The sequence below is a fragment of the Tripterygium wilfordii genome, chromosome 13 (genome assembly GCF_013401445.1).
Source record: "Tripterygium wilfordii isolate XIE 37 chromosome 13, ASM1340144v1, whole genome shotgun sequence".
In the NCBI taxonomy this organism is placed as follows: Eukaryota; Viridiplantae; Streptophyta; class Magnoliopsida; order Celastrales; family Celastraceae; genus Tripterygium; species Tripterygium wilfordii.
Genome location: NC_052244.1, coordinates 3,807,550 through 3,831,311, shown reverse-complemented (window position 1 = coordinate 3,831,311; position 23,762 = coordinate 3,807,550). Strand labels below are relative to the sequence as shown.

Here is a 23,762-nt window from a genome sequence, read left to right as displayed (position 1 = left end):
GATACATTTAATATATACTGCAAATTATCCTATTAGTCAATCTCAGGGTAAACTCGTCTCGACTCATCGCAACTCGTCTCTACTCGTCAAAATAACATAAATATGTTATCGCAAAATCTATAAACCCAAATAATAATCTCTCTGCCGGTACATCTATCAGGCCCAAGACTCTCCAAGTGCCAATGAAACCGCAAGAACTCATATTTTTGAAAACCTAAAAATGAAGCTAATATTTGAGAAACAAAGCACTCATATGAATGAAACTTTCCATTAATATTAAAAAAATATTCTTTTTATTTGGCGAGTCCCTCCACACCCACATCCTGGAAAATCATGGTTTATCAAAGACAATTAGATAAAATTCACTATGTAAAAATTATTACAACCACACTCTCAGTATTTCTATCACCCCAAGAAATCCCAATTACACCCAAGTATAATAACTCTCTTACTCACTCTGATGTCCGTGAGACTGAATTGGGATGAGCAGAAGATGATTGAAATTCGGAAGGAGCTAAAACATCGGACATACAGGATGAAGGTAAGTTGAGCCTTAATATTATTCCTTTGTGATGGCTAGTTTGGTCTATAGATGTGCGCGTGGTTGTCCTTGAAACATGGTTTTATGAATGAATGTCATAGGGAATCAGTTATAGAAGATACTAGGAGTGGGGAAAACTTTAAAATCTGCTATTAGAATTAATGGGCCTGAAAGATTTGGCTTTGGGGACCAGAAAGATGAACCAGACCACCCTCAGATAAGAGAACCCTTTTTTTTTTTTTTTAAAGATTTTCACTGGGGTGGATTTCCTTTTGCTCTACAAAATCATATTCTCTCTGTCTTCTTACTGGAATCTGTTATATTATATATGTTTAATCTCATGCTACCTTAGTGGCACTAAATCTATGATACCTAGACTCGGTTACAGGTTTCGGGTATTTTTACATATTTGAGTGTTAGACTCTTCGATTTGAAAATTGATGGATACATAGACACTGTCCAAAAACTAGGATACGGGTACGTGGACACCGTCCAAAACTAGGATACGGGAACGTGGGTATGTCATCTTAATATGTGTTAGGATTATTATATAAAAATATTAATGTTGTTATGTACAATTTAGTTCAATGTAATTTTGTAATGATTTTCTTATTTTTGATACATTTTTTATCAAATGAAGTTTAGTAATCTTGTCAACTACTATCTTAAATAATTTTCTTATACAATTAATGAATATATACTGACTGCTATATATGGAAGAATTGGGACAAACACATAAAATTGTCAGTATTCACATTTATAAAGTAGAATCATAAGAAGGGAAAAAAAAACCGAAGTGTCCCAATTTTTTTTGAGGATCCGACATGGATCCCATACCCATACCTATACCTATGTCCTGCACTCGTGTTTTGTCGACACGGGTATGGCGGGGTATATTGAAGAGTCCAGGTATCATAGCACTAAATGCTTATTTCTTGATATTGAATTTTCAGTGGCTGCCTTTGTCGGAGCTGCTTGTTTCTTGATATTGAATTTTCCGTGACTGCTCTTGTTGGAGTTTACCATCTATAGATGCTTTAGCTACAATTATCTGTTACAAATTCAAAGGCTGCCTTCATGGAAATGTTACACAACTTTCTGAAAGATGGATGCAAGAAAGAAGTCTCATGGAAGTTCTTGGTGGTTTCTGGCAATCTAGTAAAGTATATGTTCGCAATTATGCAGAAGTCTCATGGAAGTTCTTGGTGGTTTTTCTCTGGAGGCACCTTCCATGAAAATTCTATATATGTGTCGTGATAAAATTGTCCAATATATGTGTTGAAAATTCAAAAGAAACATGTACAAATTGTGTTCGGCCATTTTTTTCCAACAAGAATAAGAAAGATGATGACAACTACAGGTCATATTTTCCAAGGAAACGTAATGAGTTTTTCTTCAACATGTTCCTCTGGGGTCTAGACTTTGAAGAAGACTTAGAAATAGCTAGGAAGTGTAAATTAATGAAATAAAATTAGTCAATTCAAGTGAGTTCTTTTTTTACCTTTACCTTCTAGTGTTCATATTCACTTTTTAAATTGAGATAAGCTTTTGCTCTTCTTAAGTTATTCAAATCTTATTCAGGGTCTTGCATAGTTATCTGCCTATATGGCTGCTGCTTCTTCCACAGCTACTAATTAATACTAAAAGACTAGTTTCGAAGTTGCAGTTTTTTTTTCATCTCATCCTGCAACCAAGAGCCTGTCCCCGACCACCCACTGTGGGAGCCTTGTGCATTGGGGTTGTTTACCTATATCCTGCAACCAAGAGTGATAGTCAGCCGCCCATATGGCTGCTTCTTCCATAACTACCACTGAAGGAAAGTATGACGTCTTCATTAGTTTCAGAGGGATTGATGCTCGTTACAACATTCTCAGTCATCTACATGCTGCTTTGTGTAAAGAAAAAATCGAAACTTTCATTGACAATGACCTCAGGAGAGGAGATTATATTACAGAGGCTCTCCTGAGAATAATTGAGGAATCAAAAATCTCTCTCGTCGTTTTCTCTGAAAACTATGCTGATTCAAGTTGGTGCTTAGATGAACTCGTGAAAATCATGGAATGTAAGGAAAACAATTGACAAATTGTTATACCAGTATTCTTTAAGGTGGATCCATCGCAAGTAAGAAGGCAGTTGGGGCCTTTTGCAAAAGCTTTGGCTCAACATGAAGGCCATCCAAGGATATACAAATGGAGGGATGCATTAACCAAAGCTTCTAATTTAAGTGGATGGGATTCAAAGGTCACAAGGTAATTTTTCAACAACTTCTCTCAATCCTTTTGTATTTCCTTGATTCTTGACATGGTTAGTAATTGATGAGTGTAATTTGAAAGAGCAGTTTACCAAATGCTAACAACCATCTTCTTCTTCTTTTACCACAAAATCCACAATGGTTTCTTCCTACCCAAACAGAATCATATTATACTCTTCTCAATTACGTTGACATTATTATTATTTTAATTTTTGGTTATTGTTTAGTGATAATTGTCACCATTATTCTATAACCATCGCTTCATTTACCTTTCTTTTTTGTGCTTTTCAGGCCTGAGGCTAGTCTTATTAAAAATATTGTGACAGATATTTCAAGCAAACTCCGCTATACATCCTCAAGCAATTTTGGTGGTCTGGTTGGAATGGGATCTCACTTTGTGCAGATAGATGTATTATTAAGCATGATTTCCGAAGAAGTTCGCATCATAGGATTTTGGGGGATGGGGGGCATAGGTAAGTCAAGCCTTGCTAGAGCTTTCTTTAATCATGTTTTTTCCCAATTCGAAGGGCATTGTCTTATTGAAGATATCAGAGAAACATGTGAGAAGCGTGGGATAAATGTTTTACGAGAGAAACTTCTCAGTGGAATACTGAATGATGAGAACTTAAACGTAGGCACTCCTAATCTAGGAATTTCTTTTATAAGGGATAAGTTGTGTCGTAAGAAGGTTCTTATTGTTTTGGATGATGTAAATGATCTTCAGCAGATAGAACTCTTAGTTGGAAGGCGTGATTGCCTGGGTCGAGGAAGTATTATCATCATAACAAGTAGGGACAAACAAGTGCTTAAGAATGGAGTTGATAGGATTTACGAGATTCCAGGATTGGACTACCATGAAGCTCTGTCTTTTTAGCCAATATGCTTTCAAACTAAACCATCCGACGGATGGTCATCATATGAGAATATCAAACAGGGCAATAAATTATGCTAAAGGTAATCCATTGGCTCTTAAAATCTTTGGTTCCTATTTATATGGGCGGAGAAAGGAAGAACAGGAAAGTGCGTTGAGTAAACTAGAGAGAACCCCAAACATGGATGTGCAGAAAGTGTTGCGAATTAGTTATGATGGACTGGACAATGAAGAAAAAAATATTTTTCTTAATATTGCATGTTTTTTAAAAGGGGAATCCTGTGATGAAGTAAAATGCTTTCACGATAGCTGTGGTTATTGCACAGATATTGGAATGCATGTTCTTATGGATAAATCTCTTATAAACATTCACATAGGTCGAGTATGGATGCATGATCTGTTAGAGGAAATGGGCCGAGAAATTGTTCGCGAAGAATCCATTAATGAGCCAGGGAAACGCAGCAGGCTGTGGGATCATCGTGACATCGCTAGTGTGTTGACAAAGAATACGGTAAGGGACAATTAACTCTGTATTTCATATAAAGAGCTATAGAAAATACACATTTTTTCAATGAACTAGTGGTTACTGATTTTTCGCAACATGCTTTTCGTTTTATGTCATGGCTTCCTTACTCATCTCTTTTTTGCAGGGAACTGAGGCCGTTAAGGCCATACTTCTGGACATGCATAACATAAGAAGCTTCAGTATAAATCCTGCAGCATTTGAGAGGATGCACAATCTTGAATTCCTCAAAATTAAAGTTGGTTTATCCACGCTGCACCTTCCTCGAGGCCTTGAATCTCTTTCTAACGAATTATTATATATGGAATGGGATCGATACCCTCTGACATATTTGCCATCAAATTTTTACCCGGAGAGTCTAGTTAAGCTTTAAGCTCGTAATGCCCAACAGCCATGTTGAACACCTGTGGACTGGAAGACAGGTATGGCCTAATATGTTTCTTTGTGAAGGAAACAATTCTCACTTGCAAACAATTCCTGAATTGCAATTAGAAGTACTTCTGTTTCCGCTTTATTTTTTGTATTGGTAATCCCATATCTGTAAACAACTCTTGTGCACAAGGCTCCTGCAGTGGGCGGGGTCGAGTACGGGCAGCATGTGCGCAAACCTTACCCCTACATAATATGTGAAGACTTTGTTTCTAGAGATTGAACATGTGACCTCTAGATTTTACCCTTACAACTCTACCCCTACCACTGTTAACCTTAGATGGTTTGTTATAATGTGCATGGTTCATATAAAATGTTTAATTTTGTATTCTTAATAAAAATTATCTATTCATTTGCATCAATAGAATTAAAAGTAAGAACTCTGTTTTTATAATGTTTTTCATTTGCTGTCACAGGACCTAGCCCACCTGAACATGATCAACCTCGATTACTCCAAGAACTTGCTGGAAATTCCAGACCTCTCACTGGCTACAAATCTTCAAAAACTGAGTCTTATGGATTGCAAAAGGCTTAAGAATCTTCCTAGCAGTCTTTTTAGTTTGAAAAATCTTAATCTTAATGGTTGTTCTCACATCAGGAGCTTTCCAGAGAACTCCCCACCAGCATTTATAAACTGAAACCCCTCCGGAGTTTTGGTCTCTATTTGCCGTCATTGGAAAGGCACCATCTTGTTTGGTTATCTGGGGTTGAGAATCTAAATCTGTCGGGGAACAATTTCAAGGAAATACCTGTTGCCATCAATCGGTTCACTAAACTGCAACGCCTTTACCTAGATGACTGCAAGAGGCTACGATTATTACCTCAACTTCCAATGAATGTCGACCGGCTATATGCAAGGAATTGCGTATCACTGGAAACGGTGGCAAGCCCTTTAACCACAGCAACAAGAGGAGAATTTCCTTCTGGGTACATTGAGTTCAATTTTTCTAATTGTTTCAAATTGGATCAAAATGCACAGAACAGCATTGTGGCTGATGCAAAATTGAAGTTGCTGCATTGGGAAGCCACATGTCCGGAAACTTTTTCACAGGTCTCCTCTCTCTCTCTCTCTCCAAACCCCCCTCCCCTTTTCTCTTTCTGTACATGTGTTTTAAATTACTACAATTTATTACTATCATGATGCAGATAACAAAAGCGGCCAGGGTCTCGTTTATGGGAGGTGACATGCCCGATTGGTTTAAATATAAAAGCATGGGATCCTCACTAACTGCAAAGCTTCCAAAGCATTGGTGTAATGCTGAGTTATTCTGCCTGGTTTTTGCTGTTGTTCTTGAATTCAAGGACTTCCCTAGATATGGAAGATTCAGTATTCTTAAGTATGATTGCCATATAAGAAACAACATAGGTGACAGCTCCAGCGGCAACGATTGGTTCGAATTAGCAGCATGGGGAATTAAAGATGTTATTCAGTCAAATCATGTCTTGTTAAGTTATGGACAACCATTGCTAAATGATTGGAGAATGATACCCAAAGAAGCAGACGATGCAGATGTGATCTCAGTTGAATTCTACGTTGGAGAAGATTCTACAAAATATTGTAAGGTCAAGGAGTGTGGGATCCATTTGCTATACAGGCATGACACAAAAGATGAATCTACTTCAACCATTGAAGATAACTCTCCTAGTAGCTCAAGCCAGTTCTTCTGCAATCCAGTTTGTATGGACGATGATATGGAAGAGACATTGATAGGAGATGCTAAAAGTAATGGATGTTATAATGACAATTGTTGCAATATGGCCAACCTCGTGGAAGATTCAGCTCTAGTGATGAGGAAGAAAATGAGAGTGATGACAAGTTCAAGAGTAAGCCACCCTCTGGCTCCTATTGGGTTTTAAGCTTGCAGAAGCAGTTTCCTTTTTCAATCTTTTTTGTTCATTTCCCTTTTGTAGTGCTGTTTGTCAACACTGCCTTGCAAACCCAGTTGGTAATGTGCTATGAATAATTTGTCCTTTGTTCGTGGGTATTATGACCTTGTCCTGCATGTTCAATACCCAACTTGATCGAAGAAGGGTCCCTTCCTGAGTTTTGATCCATCTCTGCTGTGCTTATGTTCCTGTGCATCAAAGCTTGAGAGTATGTCAACCCTCTGACTGCTTTTTAAGTTTAAAGAAACAGCTTCATTTCTTCTTTTCTTTATCCCTTCTCAGTTTTCTCCCTGTTATATATCGTGTTTTCTCATCTTATTTTCTTGATATTATAATTTGAATAACTGCCTCTGTTGGAATTACTGAAGTTACCAATGACTTTTGGAATAGGTAAACCACTATTCTAAAGTCAATTTGTGACATTTTCTGATAGGTTAGATTCGTTAGAAGGCAGCACCATTCTTGCAAAATGCCAGAGAATTCTCTGAAAGATGGTGGTGGTCTAGCTCGTTTGCAGCATCAAATTTATTTCACAACTCGTGCTTGAAAAAAACACAGAGATGCAAGGAAAGTCAAGGTTTAGTGTATCACAGATGTGGAAGACTATATAATGGAGTTCTGACGGACAATCAGAAGCAGTAGAAGGAAATCATGGAAGCTGCAAGTGATAAGCTATGGTTACTGAGCTTCAAAGGAAGTCATGGATTGGGTCGAGGATCAAAAAAGTAGAAGGAAGTACAAGTGGCATGGTATTTACAAGAAAATCGCCCAATAGGATTGAAATGTCACGTTAGAATTGCACGAAATTCGACCAATTGACTTGGATTGACATGGTGATCAAAACTAGTGTTTGTCACTGGCCTTACCCTCTTTGTAGCCGGCCTTGATGGTCATTAACTTTGATTTGAAGTAATATATTGAATACCCTTGAGAGCTTCTCTCAATTCTGGTGGATTTCAATGTCCTTTTTCTTGAACAAACATAGGTTTGAACAAAAGTATATAGTGCTGGATGAATAATGAAAAACTGCTCGGGTGAAAACATGAACTTTCCATTCTTGCTAACATTTTACACTTTTGGATTTTACACTTTTCTGTTAAAGGTAACTAAAACAGGAAACCCGAGAATGAACAATGACTTCTAAAAGGGTTGCAACCTTGCTCTGGTTCTACACATAAATTACAGAAACTACACAATCCTATACTGCTGGACTAACTGCAACATGAAGTTAATGACCAAGCTTCACAGCCACACCAACTAGCTTCCTGATATAGTTTGCTTCTGCACCTCTTTCATCCAGAGGTTTTGACAAACTTGGATCCTCCAATGGGTGCCTCAGCAACAGTGCCTGTGATTCATAAACAATATTACATAGGTATAATGGGAATTGTGTCTCTAAGAAACAAATCTACGGCCACCGAGAAGAAACAAGTCCACAGAACATATTATCAAAAGGCACCATTAAAATAGTTCCTGAAATTCTGAAGATTCATAAAAACAATCCATTTATACCATCCAAAGGAGATGACTTGCCCTCAACTTCAGCTTCATAAGTGAGATCTTCAAACTGAACTTCCAAAATGGGGAAATCTTCACTAACGTCAATATCAAATGTGTCGGGAAGCAAATCAGCTATATCACCAGTATCGAAGAAGTCGTCATCAGCGTTGTCATAGAAGCCATCCTCGCCCTGATGTTGGCTAAGCCAATAATCGTGGTACCATGTTGAGGTAGTAATCAGTTGCCACCACTCAGGGGAGAAATCCTCCACTTGGCGGAAAGCAGCAGGAACAAAGAGAGGAGCATTAGGATTCAATGTTGACCTTCCTGAAACCAGGGCCATCCTTCTGTAATTCAGTTGTCTTGTCTCTTCAAAGTCTGTAATCCAGATTGAAAAAAACATTAGCAGTAGGAGAAAATATTGCATAACAGGCCCATGGAAATCAAGACAATTTTCCAATAAAAGAGCACAATTTTAAGCATTGAATTCCCCCTACTACTACACTTCAACAGCAAGATAAAAATAATAGCCATTTCATATTGACCCATAAAAGAAACATTGGTGAAAGATCTTGCTTAGAATAAAAAGGCATAGCAGCTTCACATTCACAGAAGAAAATGTTCCAAACATCGGCCATGAAACCAAACCAAACCCATCAGAACTATAAAACTTAATCAAGAAACAGGTCAACCCTCAGAATCAACAATAACCATACATGCTAGATCTAACATCACTGATGGGCTGGATTCACCAATCATCCCAAAAAAAAAAGTTACCTAACCCATGCAGCATATGTGAAGCAGGAGCAGCTTCGTCAGACATCAATCGGTCACCATGATCACCGATGACATACATACTTTTGATGATTAGTTCCTTATTTGACATATATCGATAAGCCTTGGACGAATACCAACTTAATGAGCAAAGAACAATAGACTACTTTCCTAACACCATTCGGAAAGCATATCGCACAACAGTAAAGATACCATAGCACAGTCTGTTCAACACGCCATATCCATCACCAGTTCATACAGATCTTAAGATCAGAAGCAAAACAGCAGCAGTAGATTAAAAATTCTCCAAAACACCTCAATATCTTTAAGAAAAATCCATCACCAAGTAATTACCAGCACAAATTTCAGGTTTATGATCAAGGAATTTGAAATTTCACCGCAAGAACTGCTCAATCAAAGAAAAGCAAGCTCCTTCTGATCGCGGAACGCATAAGGCAATCGAAAACTACTAAAAACTTCAGCTGATACAAAAATTCCTAGCCTTTTATCTTCTATCATTATTCTTGGCAACCAAACACAAAATCAAAATCAACCAGTGAAAAAGCGGCTACATTTACAACACAACCACATACATCAAATTGAACAGAAAAGAATAAATCAAATCACTCGATCAGAACAGAGAAAGGTTCCACTGGATCCCACAAAAAAAATGAAGAAATTGAAAACAAAACGCAATTTTATGCCCAAAATATATCTTGGCCTTCCGGATTTCTCCTTTCTGTTTTCTCTCTACTTTCTCGTCAGCCAAACAGAAAATCACAGGAACACAAAAAGCAATTACAATAAAATGATAAGATCATTTACCTCGAAAGAAAATATCTATTTTACATGCGAAAGAACGAGAGAGGTAGAGGTATATATAGAGCAGGCCACCCGAGCCTGGTCGGTTAGGAGACGAAGCTGAAGTTTAAAGTTACCGAAGCTGTCAAGTGGTTTCGTCACTGTACGGCCTGCTTGATCTTCTTACTTTTTTACCGGCCGGTGGCAGGTAACCTGTCCTTGAACGCGTCTATGCGGATGCTATTACTTGCCCTTGACTTTGAACGTTTATCCTGTAAGAATTAGACAAGTCAGCAAAGACCTCGCTGTAGTCTTTTTCTAGATCCAAATTTTTTATTATTTTTTAAAATAATAAATGTATAGTATTCCGCTAATCCATCTAACGAATTCAATTATATTTTTTATTCGACACAAAATTTAAATCCATTCAATTATATTTTTTATTCGACACAAAATTTAAATCCATTCAATTATATTTTTTATTCGACACAAAATTTAAATCCATCGTGATCGAGATGTTAAATTTTTTGAGTTTATACTCAATGATATAAAAATATTATTTTTTTTATGTTGAATTTTTTTTTTTAAATAAAATAAATCTTTTTATTTTGAGCGTACCATTACAGTGGGATCTATTGTTAACGAGGTACTCATCTAAACTATGTATACTTAAATCGACTCACTCTACTCAACTACATGATATTTTGGTTAGTTAAAGAGAAGAAATGTCGCATCATATTAGTTTGCTATATATAATAAAATAAAGGTAAAGCAAGGTTTATTGCAAGACCATTCAAATTGCGAAAATATATCAAAACTATTTTAATCAATCCAACTATCAATTTTCTCAAATATTGTCCTTTTGCCAATTCATGCTTCCTTCCTTGTTTACGTTCTACATTATTAAATTTCATTTTGTTCGAGAGTGAATTAATAAACAATTTATATTTGGCCATAAACAAATATAATAGAAATATTCTTATAAAAGCAACAGATTATTTGATATATTGTTTGCTTATCTAAAAAAAAAATTCTTTGAGTAACATGGGTTACAATTGACTTTGTCTAGAAAGGACCACCCAAGAACCATCGTTTTAATGTATGTATATGTTTATTATAGTAGATTATGAATGTCATCAACATGGCATGTTGGCATGTTGGTCTGTAGGGCAGAAACAATAAATATAAGAATGACAACGCAACGCATCCTGACAATCAAAAGATATATATATATACAACCTAATCATGCAATCTTATCATCATTCATTCGTAAAATATAATAAGAAATGAATAATCCACTTTCCATTTCTTTTATCTTTCAATTTAAATGGACAGCAGAGGGAATCAATGATTCTTATTCAACCGAGTTGAAGCTAGCAAGATGTCGATTACACACCGGAAGTTGGTAAGAACTGAGGAACAATGCCCCCCTAACCTAAGTAGGTCTACCAGCGAAGCAACTGGTACTTGATCGGCTACATCAACATCACCTGCATCTTCTTTCCTTGCCAACAAGTGTGAATACCAACTATGCAAATCTCTCCCTCATCGTATCTGCTACGATTCCTAAATACAGCTCAAGATTGACTCACACAACACAACTTGTTCAAGATTGGCTCAGACAACAAATTAGTTTGAGAGGATTTGAGAATTAGGGTTCAAGGGGTGTAGATTATATTTTTTAGAAATTTTTTTTTAAAATTGAAGTGTATTCATAATTGTTATGTTTTTAGTCGAAATTTATTTAGAATGGAGTGTAATGTACTCATATAAAAGGGGACTCCCTACCACAGATAAATGATCCTGATTTTGAACTCTTGCCCTTTACTTGCTATCAAAGAGAGTTTTGAGTACCGACCACTCTTAATTGATAACTTATTGACTTGAAAGCTGGAGAGATTTGATGAATACCCGTCAAACGGGATGGGAGCCCAAGTCTAGCATCACAAGTTTGGGTCTAACTCTATATTGAAAACTTAGGTTGACAATAGGAGGTTTGCCATCCCTTATAAGTTAAACACCAAACCCATCATCGTTTGATGTGGGATTCTCATCAATCCTTCCCCCAGAGAGTGGGATTCTTATCAATCCTCCCTTAGAGAGTATGCACGTCATAGTGCATGGCTAGGGCTGGACCATTTAGACAGTCGGCCCATTTACCGTCAACCCACCATCTTTCGATGTGAGATTCTCATCAATCCTCCCCTAGGGAGTATGCACGTCCTAGTGCATGGCTAGGGCTAGACCATTTAGACAGTCGGCCCACTTACCGTCCCAGACCTGTGAGTGAGGATACATAGTCTTGCCAATTCAGTGAATTAGGGCTTTCCTGGTTACTTGAACGACCTTTTTTTTATGGCATTTTCTCTTTTCTCAATCCGCCCACAATGGATTTGACCCACTGTTTGCTAACCCAACTCGACAAGGGATGGCTCTGGGATAGGCCTGCCTATGATAATATCAGCCCACGAGGCTGCACGCACGCAAGTGCACTCTCAATGAAAGCACCAATGATAAATACCCATCACACGTGATGGGGACCCAAATCTAGCATCACAAGTTTGGACATAACTATCTATCGAAAACCTAGGTTGACAGTAGGAGGTTTGTTCTCCCTTATAAGCTAAACTTCAAACCCACCATCTTCCGATGAGGGATTCTCCTCAAGATTCCCAAACACACCTTTGAAGCTTCTTAACTTAGGAGTTCTCCGATACATGTCATCTTCATCAACATCGAGGACAACAATATTTGACGTCAGTTCTACCACCTGACCTTCATTCAAGATCGAAAACAGTTTTCAACGTGATCACAACTAATTGCAAATACAATTAGATTGACCCAATCCAAATTTTTAAATTTCTTGTAAATTTGGATTAGTATTGAACATGCTATCTATTTTAATCTTTAAAGTTGGTAATTTTGTTGGTAATAAATAATTATTGGAAACTTTAATTATATCTACCTCTTTTGAATCTTTCATGGGTTGGTTGCTTTTTCCTAAACCACTCAAAAACAAAAGCTTGGATATTGATTAAGTTGTATTTAATGTATCATCAACACATCAAACAAGTCCAATATGAGAGGTCTCATAGTTTAATGGTATTTAGCACATACATGCAATCCCACTAGAAACTCTCAACATCTTCCATCAATCATTATTATTTCTTTCTTGCTGGGGTGGGTAGTTAGGCGTCGTTTTCAAATAATACTTTACGAGGTGGGTTTTATTTGGAAAAAATAAAAACGTGTGAGATAGTTTATATAGTGATAATCCAAAGGAGTTTAAATCTCTTAAACGAAATTTTAAAATTTTTAACTCTCAAAATACATGTTAGATTTTAAAAGGAATTACATATTCGAAATCAACGCATATAGCTCTTTCTAACAAGATCTATTGTCGATGAGTTTTATTGGGTGGATCTTAATTCCATTGTTTTTTAATAGAATTTCAAAAACAATGGATTCAGAACTAAAATAATGAAATTTAGACTCTGCTTTAAAAAACAATGAAATCTATATTAAAACAACAAATTTTGGATAATGAATTCCGAGATAAAATAATAAAATAAAGTTATTTCATCGATTAAATCAATGAAATAAACATTTTGGACTCTCTTAGGCTACCAAACTATTGGGCTACATGTTATTTTCGTTTCAAATAATACTTTACAAGGTGGGTTCTATTTGGGAAAAATAAAGATTTGGTCACTGGGCCTTAATTTTCCCAAATCATGATAACATGTTAAGGCCCACTATTGTGTGGGCTAAGTTAAGTCCTAATAACATGTTAATGCCCGCTAATCTGGGCCCTTCTCTTCATACGAATATACCATATCTTTGTCCAATGTCCATATACAAGAACGGCATCGTTTAAGTCCCTCTGGCTCTCGCACACAGACAAGTCGACGAAGACGCTCTCCTCGCAGCTCTTGATACTGGGAGGGGAATTCTACGCTGCTGGCCAGTAATGGCGGCGATTTCCCTTGATGGTATGTTGATATTTCTCTATCTTATGCTTTAATTTTTTTTCCTTAGTTGGGTAATGAGAAAATTTAGGCGAATAAAGGAAAATCAGATGTTTGGATTCGATAACTAACCTAACTGTGAATTAATTATTTCCATTTAATCGTGAACAGAATAAGAATTGCACTGCTCATGAGATAAAGCAGTCAAAAATGAGAAGAAAGTGCAGGATTTGGTGGCCAAAGCAGCTCTCATCGGCCGAACCGTGCTCCTTTCGTTTCTTGTTTGGGTGGTTCGTCTCCTCTTCTCCAGCTTCCCTTGACATTGTTGTTGCTTTCGCTTCTGATGAGCCCTCACTCTCTCGCTGCGGCCACTCTGGTCTCGAGGTACGAAACTTAACTGAAATTTGAGTTGCTCTAGTTTCAAGCAGATTAATTACTCACATTCATGCGTGAGGACATGCATGTATGCAAATGTATGAGTGCCCGCTGTAGCTCCAGTATGGGGCTCAAAAATATTTTGTAAAATTTTTGCAAAATCATATTTTGTATTTGGAAGGGTTTTATGAATCCAACAATATATTTTAACATGGTGAAATGTGCATGATAATTCTTGACTATTGGATATAAACTAAACATTCCATACATATTTCGTGTAGAATTTGATTTTTGTTTTGAGCGAAAAATATATCTTTGGATTGTAAAACCGTTCAAGATATAAATATAATTTTTCAATTTTTTTTTAAAAAAATTGAGCTCCATAATTGAGTTAGAGCGGGCACTTGCCATAACCTGAGGCATGCCATTTCTCTGAGACTAAACAACTCTCAACTTTTAACCAACAATTCTTCCTCAATCCTCATACAGTTTGACTCCTGTGATAAAAGTAGGATACTATTTATATGTAAATGAGTGTTGTCAGTGTGAATCTCTGCCCTAATGAATTTAGAAAATTTGATAGCTGAAAATTTGTGTCTTACCGTGATTTCACCCTTTTCTTGTGTGTAGGATATTCTCCTTGAAACAAATAGAAGCATGCCTACATTTCTACAGGATAAATCTATGTTTACTTTGCTGGGTCTCTGTGCTGCGTTTCCTATCCATGATGGGCAGAGGATAGGAGCTCAAATGGAAGATGTTCAAGGAAGGTGTTTTGCCCATGGCTTTGCTTCTGCAGGCAGCAGCAAAGATACATCTAGAGAAAATTGTGGGGGATGGACATGTGGGTGCCTAGATGTCGATGGATTGTTTGATAATTTTAGGCAAGGTTCTATTGGAAGCAGTTGGTGGATTCAGCTGGTTTATAATCCCCAAGATAATGATAGGGGAAAAATTTATTGGATTCCTAAGTTGCATCACATTCATTGGAATGGGCCAGTGATTACTCAGTGTGATGTCCACGTATGTAAGTCATGATTGCTTATTCTGCACAATTTATGGTTTAACTTGTAATTTTTAGCAGTTAATCTCCATTGTTTTTTTATTTGAATTTGCTTAGGTGATAGTTTATGAAATCCCCCTATATGGTCGTCACCATTACTCACTAGGAATTTGGAGCCGTTCGGAGCAAATGAATGTTCCTCTCAAGAAACCTAAGTGGGTTTATCAACTTCACAAAAAACAGAATCTAAATGACTTGGTAGTGTATTCAAGAGAATTAATTAATCTTTTATTTGCTTGTTCTTTTTCAATCGGAAAATTTCTAATTGTGAATTCAACATTTTATTGGTTCAGGATTCAGTTGTTCTGGCAATGAACTGCGCTGATGCAGCTAGCAAAACTTTTGAGGGTCTCGTTGGCAATAAGACACATTATACTAGAAATCCCATCATCCACAAGTATTCTCTTCTAGACTTTGGCTCCTACCGACCCTGATTGTATGCACTTTTTGATGTTTCATTTTTGGCTTCTTTCAGGTGTCTTGGGTCCTTGTGGCTGATACTGGCTGTTTCCTTGGCGTCATTGTCCACTTTATTCTACATTGTCCTTCAATTATTTCACTGCTTTTTGAATTTTGGATCACAAACCTGGATGTACTTAACAGCAGCAAGGTTATTCAGCATGACTTGGATAAATATGCATATCCGCTGTTGTCAGATCTTATATTGGCCAATCACTCTTGGACAGAAAAACATCAGGTGACCAGAGAGTTGCCGTTGAATATAGGAGAATCATTTTATGATACTTTTATTTCAAATACCATATTTTACCAGTTCTAGCTAAAAACTACACAAATGTTTAGAATTTCATGGTTCAAATCAATTTTCTTAAAAATATTTGTGAACTCAGGGCTTGCAATAAAATTTTTGATTTCCTTATCAATGAGACTGCAATATGAATTTTGGGTTTCTGTTCCATACATTGACACCCTAGAATTGATATTTATCTTAGTTGACGATTTAAAGCTTAGATTGTCCACTTCATGTTGATTATTGGAAATAGTTAAAAAAAAAAAAAATTTGGGCTTAAATCGACCTGAGCGTTAGCTCTTTGATCCTTTGTTATCCATTAGTATTTCTTCTTTTCCAACTCAAGTTTGTGGTTTAGAGTTTCATTTGCCCCACCATTCTGATTTTTCTCCCATTTCCGGCAAGGTCTACTTCGTGTGTGGAGAATGCAGAGAGAGCTGCACTGCATAAGCACTCCATGTGGTCAAGTATAGGTTTTGATGTTATTCTGGGAAACTTGATTGGCATGGCACTGTTTGCTAATGCAGATTCTGCTTCTTTATGGGTTTTGAACTTCGCCAATGATTTTACAAATTCGTTATTGCGTACTGGATGTGTGTGGTTGATGGGAGTGCCGGCAGGTTTCAAGTTGAACACTGAATTGGCAGGAGTTCTCGGGATGATTTCTCTTAATGCAATTCAAATTTGGTCTACCCTTTGGATTTTTGTGGGTTTCCTATTCGTTTATTTTGTCAAAGGTCTTGCCATATTGGGGATTCTTTTTGGTTTGTCTGTACCTGCTGCTTTGGCCGCAGACATGATAATGCTTACGACATTCCATGTCTCTGCTCTTCATTGGTTGATCTCACTGTTGTATTCACATCAGATACAGGCATTAGCAGCTTTGTGGCGCCTTTTCAGGTAAATCAGATTACCAGAGTTCTATACTTCTATTGTATCTTTTTCTTGATTTAGTTGTTGAATGTTTTTAGATATTTCCACTTACAACCTTGGGGAATTTTTTTTCCTTATCAACTCGCTTTTTTGTGATAAGTTACACATATTATCTCACTTGTTTTATAAATTCTGATGGTTCCATCCACAAGCTGATGGGTTATTGTTACTGTGCCTGGTTTTCTTTGTCAACGCTCGTGAATGACAAGTGTTATTACATCTATTCCACCTCAACTTCAGGGAAATGTTAAAATTTTTTGTTACCTCTGTTCCAGTGCATGCCTAATAAGGGTTTCTACTTGCAATTTTGATGGATTTTACTGTATGAACTATCTATGTAGTTTGTGTGTGATGGAAGTATTGATGGGCAAGTTTGAGTTGCCGTAGGTCATACGACCTTTGTGCAGTCTTGGTGCACCGGAATGAGTAGTACATGAACCCAAGGAATGAGATATTGGCAGCCATGAATGATTTCTGCATTATCATTTTATTTTTTTGACTGAATGTACATCTGTAATCTGAGGTTTTTCAGGCATTCTTTTGGTTTCTCTCCGTATTATCTAAGAGCTACTTTATTAGTTATTACCTGTTGGGTTTATTATTGTTATTATTATTATTATTATTCTTTTGCTTTTCTATTATAATGTTTCATTCCATGAAACTCATTCATTGCTACTTCTTGGTCTGTTGCCCTTGTGAACGTTCTGTATTCAAGTGATTTTCAAAAATGTTGCAACCTCCATCACACCTGACCTCCAATTCTTGGGTTTTACATTCTCTGTCTTCATGATTCTTTTTATATGAGTATGGTTTAAGTTCGTTTTGCAACGCATGTTCTTGTCGATTGCTTCAAGAAATGTAGATAGTGATCCTAGAGAGAATCTAGTAGTATTTTATGAGAGCAATTTTATATCAATCATGTTGTTCAAAGTTACAAATTTGGTCTTTGCCTAATATTGATGCCTTGAGCGCCAGGCTCCTACTTAGAAATAAAGGCTTTTGTTGAGTTACAAGGCCTAAGACCTCCTTTGTCCCAATGTTACAGATGCCTTTTTAGTTTCAGAGAGATGCACCATTCGATAAAAAAGTTAATACATATATTCATGGCATTGACTGACAAGTGACAAATAAAATTATGCTCCGCATTATTAATTCTGTTGTTTTATTCTTTCAAGGTTTTTATGGGGTTGCTGAATCATTTGCAGGGGTCGAAAGTGGAATCCTCTTCGTCAGAGATTAGATAGCTATGACTACACTGTGAAGCAACATATAGTGGGATCTCTTCTATTTACGTTACTTCTGCTTCTTCTACCAACAACATCTGTATTCTATATTTTCTTCACCATTTTGAAGACAGCCATCAACTTCACCTGTGTATCGATTGAGGCCCTTGTATCTGTCATCCACGCCATGCCTTACATAAAAATTTTACTTCAGTTGGTGAATTGGAAAAGATTTCCTTTAGGAATGTGGTTTGAAATTTTATCTTGTCAGGGTGATAGCATCGACTCTTCAGAGTATTTTTGTGTTGATGAAATCAGTTCACCTTCTGATGATTCCCAGCAAAATGAACACACAAGAAGAAAGAAATCTACTTTTCTGGTTTCAATTCTCCACAGCAACTTCTTGAGCATGGGTAAGGCACTGAACTATTTTTCTCTAAGAAAGTTCGAGACATATGCTCCAGGCTTGTCTTTTAAACAGATTGTATTATAACATTCCTTGCCATCAATTGTTGGTTGTGCTATGAGAACCAGTTCTGAAAACTGTCTATCATACGCATTAAGACTTGGTTATGATCTCTCAGATTATTTGTGTGATTGTGTCGTTGATTTTATGGTGTGCTTTGGCCATTAACTTTTTACAAATTGTATCACAGGTCAAGTATTTGTGCCTCACTACCGGAAGGTTGTTTCTTCGGTTTCTACCTCATTTGTACCTGTTTTAGCTTATGGAGTTCTAACAGGAAAGAGGTAAGTTACGTCATATGTATCAATATCTGTCTCATGGACGGCAGTTGTCAATTTCTCTCTCTTTATCCTTTTTTCATTTTTCCTATTCTTTTTGTACCTGTACCTGAGGCATGCATCTTTGTCTCAACTTCTACTGTTGTTATTCTGCTCAGGATTCCATCTTCTTTGGGTACCAGTCTCCCTTCGACAATGCCATGGATGTTCATCTCATTTAAGGATTATTGGTGTCTCTGCTGCAATTCGATTCTTTCATGCCGGGCAGACTCTGACAGCCATATATTTTGTTGATCTAATAACACTTAAACTACATTTGATTATTATGAAATTTGGAATAGTGTTGCTAACAGCTTCTGTTTCAATTTTAGAGAGTTCAGCCTGGACATGAGAATTTTGATGTTGGTTCTGTAACCATCCTGATTAACCGTCTGTCATATTTTTTTTTCCCCTTGTGGAATGCATGTGTAATTCTTTATGACCTTTTTCTTTCATGTCAAAATATTGCTTATAAAGTTACTCTGTAGTATTGTTAACAGTATCTCTAAAAGCAGATTGTGGCTTTTGTATTTTGATGTTGAATCATGTTGAGTGCAACCACAAGCAGACTACTCTTGAGAAAAGGCCAAGCGAAAGGGATGATTTAACACTAGCGTCGTCGGAAGAAAAATGCAGGTACTTCTATGACTTGCTTGAGCTCCCATTATTATGAGAGAAACTGTTTGTTGTTACTATTGATTTTTTTTAGTCACTTCCTCTTCCTCCCATAAACATTTCTTGATTCTGTAACAGTTTAGGACCGGCAAAGGAGCCTGGAGGAGATGTTATGTAAAGGTTTGTTCTCCAGCGATGACGACAACGATTCTCCTCATGGACGGCGACCATTCTCAGGTATGACAATTTGAGTAAGCCTATTATATTGTGAGTCATCAGCCCCTTGAACCCAATCGTGTGGCTTTGGGTTATTATTGCACCATGACGATCAGTGCACAAGAAGACTGTCATTAAAGAATTTTGAGTAACATGTATGTGAAACGTTCATAAACAATAAGACAAGGAAAGAAGACAAGAACTGATGTTATTCAAAGAAAATTGAGTCCCAACAAAAGATATTTCCATACAACCCTCTCCAAGAGGCTTATTTGAGGGATTTTTCCAACGGTAATGCTACTAGTTCCAATTTAATTTGAAGAGAAGATTAGAATTCAAAAAGAAATCTAATTAGATTGACCAGAATTACTCCAGTAATTAACTGCAAAATCGCTTGAACTACTCCTGCGCCAAGATGGAACCACCCTGGTTTTGATTGCGGAGGACGAGGAGAGCACTGAAGTTGAGGCCTTCAATGGCTTCTTCTCAGACTCTGCTAATTTCCTCTCCTTATTGTTATTGTTCACCATGTCATCCATCTTATTAGGAATAGGAATAGGAACATCTAACTTGCTAGTACTGCTTTCGGCTGCAGTTACTTGTGGTGGACGAGGGTAAAAGAAATCAGTGGGAAAGAAGTAGTACTGCATACCAGCCATGACACTATAATTTGTTTACTGTGTACCAAATTTCCTGAGCTTTTGGCGCACGGTTTAACTAATTAGGTTTTGGCATGTATTTAAATATAGGGCCAAGGGCAGGGTATGGGTTTCAATACATAGTTAGGATTGGTATGGGTACTTGGGTTTTGTTGTCTTCTGGACATTCCAACACTTTTACTAGGATTCAGAGCTTCTTTCTTGGTAATCATAAAAAATAAATAAACTCATTACAAATTTCACAAAACAAAAACGATGTATTTTATGTTCCATTTTTTAATATAAAATAAATAATGTGGAAAAGAAAGAATGGGAAAAACAAATAGTATGATGGATGGGATTTAAAATTTCGGGTTCAAAAAACAAATATTGATCCATAATTAAGGGTGATAAAACTTTGTCCGGTCTGAATGATCGAATTTGTTCGACCTAAATTAAATCAAGTTTGAACATAAGTTATATGTTCAAAATCTAGATCCAAATATAAATTTTTTTGTCCAATTTAAAACCGTGTCAGGATCCAAACATAGAGGTTTACTTGTCTAGACCCTAACTCGGATTATATTATTGTCTAATGTACTTGTCCGAATTTAAACCAATCGGAGTTTGGTCAATTAAGTACGTTCGAAATCAAATCCATATTAGGGTAAGGTCTACACACATAAATATTTCGTAAACACGTGATATTATCCAATCCATAACCGACTCGGAACCTTTTTTTTTTTTGCCACCCCGACCCATAATGAATTCCACTAGATTGGTATTCTTTTTGGGCCTGGTAGAAGCCTAGAACTGTAAAAGCCCAATAATAATATTGGCCCATATCCAAGCCCAAAACATCCCCTCCCGCACACCACTTCTTCTCCACAATCCACCAAACCACGGTTGTATAAAACAGGGAAAAAAATAAATTAAATCCAGATTGGGTTGAGCTGCCATAATCAATTCAATACATAATGCTTTCTTCAACAGATTGAAAAATCCAGCTTACAAAACAGATTGAAAAATCCAACCTCTTAACCAACTTTGCAGGGTATCACCTCTCACAAACATTCACTTTGGAAAGGAGCAGTGTTGCAATAAAACTCCATACAAAGCAGACAATTTATTTAAGGCACAAAGTTTAGAAATTGATCCAAAATTGTTTAACAAAGAAAGCATTCTATTACACAGACCTAAGTTGTGAAGAAGATATGGTCTCCTTGAAACAGCATCAAAAGATTACAGTAACAAATAGTAATACTAAATTGACATAAAAATTCAGAAAGCATGGTGAGCTGAAAACCAAGACCTTTAGATTTTTATTCATCAGCATCCTTGTCCTTCTTCTTCTTCTTTTTCTTCTTCTCACTTTTATCAGCCTCAACTTCACTACCATTAACCACAGCAGTGAGCTCCTCATTATCTTTATCTTTCTTCTTCTTTTTCTTCTTCTCAGACTTCTCAGTATCAGGAGAACCATCTTTGTCCTTATCTTTGCGCTCCTTCTTCTTCTTCACCTTCTCAGTTTCCTCCACCTGCAATGTTTCCTCGTTATCACTTTCTTTATTCTTCTTTTTCTTCTTCTTCTTCTTCTCTGATTTTTCAACTTCCTCCACAACATCCCCCACCTCCTCCTTCACCTTCAGTTTCTCTTTCTTTTCAACTTCTTCAATTTCTTTTTTAGCCTTCTTAGCAGGAACTTGAGCAGGGCTATCATTACTGTCATCCAACTTGCGCTTGCGGCCCTCCCCTTCGTCATCCTTCTTTGTATCAGCAGCTGCAAGGCTTGCAACCAATGAATCCCCACCAGTGGGCAAAACCACACTCCTCGCCCACTCTTGAGGGGTATTCTCATTAGGCTTACCATGCTTATCTAATTTACCCTCAGTAATAAGCTTTTTCTTCATGGATGCCCTTGGTCCCAGTCCCCACTTCCTGGGATAAGTATCCCTATCCATAACAACTCTCTTGATCTTTGACACAACACCATGATCACAAGTGGCCATCACAGCAGTAGTCATCTCAGCAATCCCCAAAGCAATAGCCTCCCCCTTAGTAGTCATCAGCACAATCTCCTCTCCAACCTCAATATCATTCTCAAACCTCAACAAACCTGGTATCATCAACTTAGCACCATAGCAAATGGCATTCACAGCAGAGTCCTTCACAACCAGCCTCTTATAACTTGTCAACAAAACCTCCAAAGGCATAATCACCCTCCTTAGATAAGTCTCATCTCTGTAATTATCATACATCCATTGTGCATCCAACACATCGTGCATAGTCACCATGTTATCCTTCTCCCCTGAAATCCCAGACCTCACTCTCCTCAACTCCTGCATATGCCCACCAACCCCAAGAATCAGACCCAAATGCACACACATGGTCCTCACATAAGTCCCTGCCTCACAAGAAATCCAAAAAATAACCAGATGCCTATCTACATCATACTCAAGCAACTTACTTTCATAAATAGTCCTAATCCTAAGCTGCCTCTTCACAGCAGAAATGAGAGGCGGCCTCTGAAACACAGCACCGGTAAGGGTCTCGAGAGCTCTAGCTACTTTAGCCACATCGGGAACTTTGGAATGCAAGCGAGCAACACACACATACTCTTTCCCTGCTCCCTGTTGGGATTTCACAAGACGAGTAGCTCTATCAATGCAAACAATCAAATTACCAGTTACCTTAGGATCAAGGGTGCCACTGTGACCGGTCTTCTCGACACGGAGGATGCGCTTGATCCAGGCAACCACCTCATGCGAAGATGGGTTCGCTGGTTTGTCGAGGTTGAGGACTCCGTACTTGATGTACTCGGCGAGGGGGCGCTTGAGAGGGGAGCAACCGGAGGGGAGAGGAGTGTAGTGTCCTGTTCGAACATTGAGACGGTCGTAGTTCTTCAACAGAATGGGCCACTGAGAAGTGTCGAGGGAAGGAGTGTAGCTCTGAGGCTTGATCATGAAATCAGCGTTGGCCGCGTCCGTCCCGGGAGCCGTGTCCTTGTCGTCGGACTCCGGTACGCTTTTCTTCTTGTGCTTTTTTTTCTCTGAACGGGAGTGCTCGACTTCGGCCATGGCTCTGTTGAGATAATTTCTGGTTTTAGGGTTTTAGTCGAGATAAGTAAAAGAGGCGAACGAGCGAGGGAGGTAGTGGCGATGAAAATGAGGATTTATAGGGTTAGGGTTTTGGGGGTTTAGGGAAGGAGAAGGTATAGAGAGTGGGAGTGAGTGAGGGATTAACTGGGCTTGGTTTATGGGCCGAACCGATTTTTGGGTTGGTTAAGTTTTAGCAGGCCTAAATGAAAGAGCTTCGAGTGGCCCAAGTCATGGACAGGCCCAATTTTTTTAGTTGGGTTTTATTTTAAAACCCAAGTCAACTTGGAAATGAGAAAACCACCTCATAAACAAATAAACAAGCAAGACTAATAATGCTACTTTTTGATACATTGGATGGGGAGGGGATCGAACCCTAAACCTAATATCTAGATGTGGTAATGTATTATCAACTAAGCTGGAGGTCGTTCCCAATAATGCTACTTGAAAGTTAAAAAGACCAGTTATGATACACATTTATTTCTTATGTTGCCTTATATGATATTCTTATGTTCTTGAGTGTTTATG

The 23,762-nt window shown here is 37.5% G+C and overlaps 4 protein-coding genes and 1 pseudogene across 5 annotated transcripts; 3 read left to right on the top strand and 2 right to left on the bottom strand.

The window, feature by feature from the left end:
* Nucleotides 1-296: 296 nt before the first annotated feature.
* On the top strand, nt 297-5,158 carry LOC120012442 (annotated as a pseudogene).
* Nucleotides 5,159-5,418: 260 nt separating this feature from the next.
* LOC120013293 (disease resistance-like protein DSC1) lies at nt 5,419-7,377 on the top strand. 2 transcript variants are annotated; one of them, XM_038865048.1, is made up of 4 exons: nt 5,419-5,666; nt 5,762-6,439; nt 6,527-6,710; nt 6,941-7,377. In XM_038865048.1, exons 1-3 carry the CDS (start codon nt 5,448-5,450, stop codon nt 6,563-6,565), a joined length of 936 nt encoding a protein of 311 aa, XP_038720976.1. In that variant the 5' UTR covers nt 5,419-5,447; the 3' UTR covers nt 6,566-6,710; nt 6,941-7,377. The 2 variants fall into 2 exon arrangements, with proteins under 2 accessions (XP_038720976.1, XP_038720975.1); XM_038865047.1 differs by having other exon boundaries at nt 6,936-7,377.
* A 152-nt stretch (nt 7,378-7,529) lies between these two features.
* On the bottom strand, nt 7,530-9,558 carry LOC120013294 (protein EARLY RESPONSIVE TO DEHYDRATION 15-like). Its single transcript, XM_038865050.1, has 3 exons — nt 8,944-9,558; nt 8,015-8,380; nt 7,530-7,850 (listed from the first exon to the last, which is right to left on the bottom strand). Exons 2-3 carry the CDS (start codon nt 8,343-8,345, stop codon nt 7,795-7,797), a joined length of 387 nt encoding a protein of 128 aa, XP_038720978.1. The 5' UTR covers nt 8,346-8,380; nt 8,944-9,558; the 3' UTR covers nt 7,530-7,794.
* A 3,879-nt stretch (nt 9,559-13,437) lies between these two features.
* Nucleotides 13,438-19,157, top strand: LOC120011719. The gene is made up of 10 exons (XM_038862823.1): nt 13,438-13,569; nt 13,717-13,929; nt 14,551-14,943; nt 15,041-15,181; nt 15,277-15,380; nt 15,459-15,680; nt 16,137-16,631; nt 17,870-18,300; nt 18,544-18,637; nt 18,790-19,157. Exons 1-10 carry the CDS (start codon nt 13,567-13,569, stop codon nt 18,923-18,925), a joined length of 2,232 nt encoding a protein of 743 aa, XP_038718751.1. The 5' UTR covers nt 13,438-13,566; the 3' UTR covers nt 18,926-19,157.
* Nucleotides 19,158-21,246: 2,089 nt separating this feature from the next.
* Nucleotides 21,247-23,300, bottom strand: LOC120013315 (H/ACA ribonucleoprotein complex subunit 4-like). The gene has a single exon (XM_038865081.1). It carries the CDS (start codon nt 23,214-23,216, stop codon nt 21,462-21,464), a length of 1,755 nt encoding a protein of 584 aa, XP_038721009.1. The 5' UTR covers nt 23,217-23,300; the 3' UTR covers nt 21,247-21,461.
* Nucleotides 23,301-23,762: the final 462 nt, after the last annotated feature.

What these genes read in the sequence shown, in the direction of transcription:
- LOC120013293 (XM_038865048.1), top strand. Translation starts at nt 5,448, where the DNA reads ATGAATGTCGACCGGCTATATGCAAGGAATTGCGTATCACTGGAAACG. An exon ending in GTCCGGAAACTTTTTCACAG is followed by an intron (nt 5,667 to 5,761) that starts GTCTCCTCTCTC and finishes ATCATGATGCAG; the next exon opens with ATAACAAAAGCGGCCAGGGT. An exon ending in GAGTGATGACAAGTTCAAGA is followed by an intron (nt 6,440 to 6,526) that starts GTAAGCCACCCT and finishes TCCCTTTTGTAG; the next exon opens with TGCTGTTTGTCAACACTGCC.
- LOC120013294 (XM_038865050.1), bottom strand. Translation starts at nt 8,345, where the DNA reads ATGGCCCTGGTTTCAGGAAGGTCAACATTGAATCCTAATGCTCCTCTC. An exon ending in CAAGTCATCTCCTTTGGATG is followed by an intron (nt 7,851 to 8,014) that starts GTATAAATGGAT and finishes TATGAATCACAG; the next exon opens with GCACTGTTGCTGAGGCACCC.
- LOC120011719 (XM_038862823.1), top strand. An exon ending in GCTTTGTGGCGCCTTTTCAG is followed by an intron (nt 16,632 to 17,869) that starts GTAAATCAGATT and finishes AATCATTTGCAG; the next exon opens with GGGTCGAAAGTGGAATCCTC. An exon ending in GGAGTTCTAACAGGAAAGAG is followed by an intron (nt 18,638 to 18,789) that starts GTAAGTTACGTC and finishes TATTCTGCTCAG; the next exon opens with GATTCCATCTTCTTTGGGTA.
- LOC120013315 (XM_038865081.1), bottom strand. Translation starts at nt 23,216, where the DNA reads ATGGCCGAAGTCGAGCACTCCCGTTCAGAGAAAAAAAAGCACAAGAAG.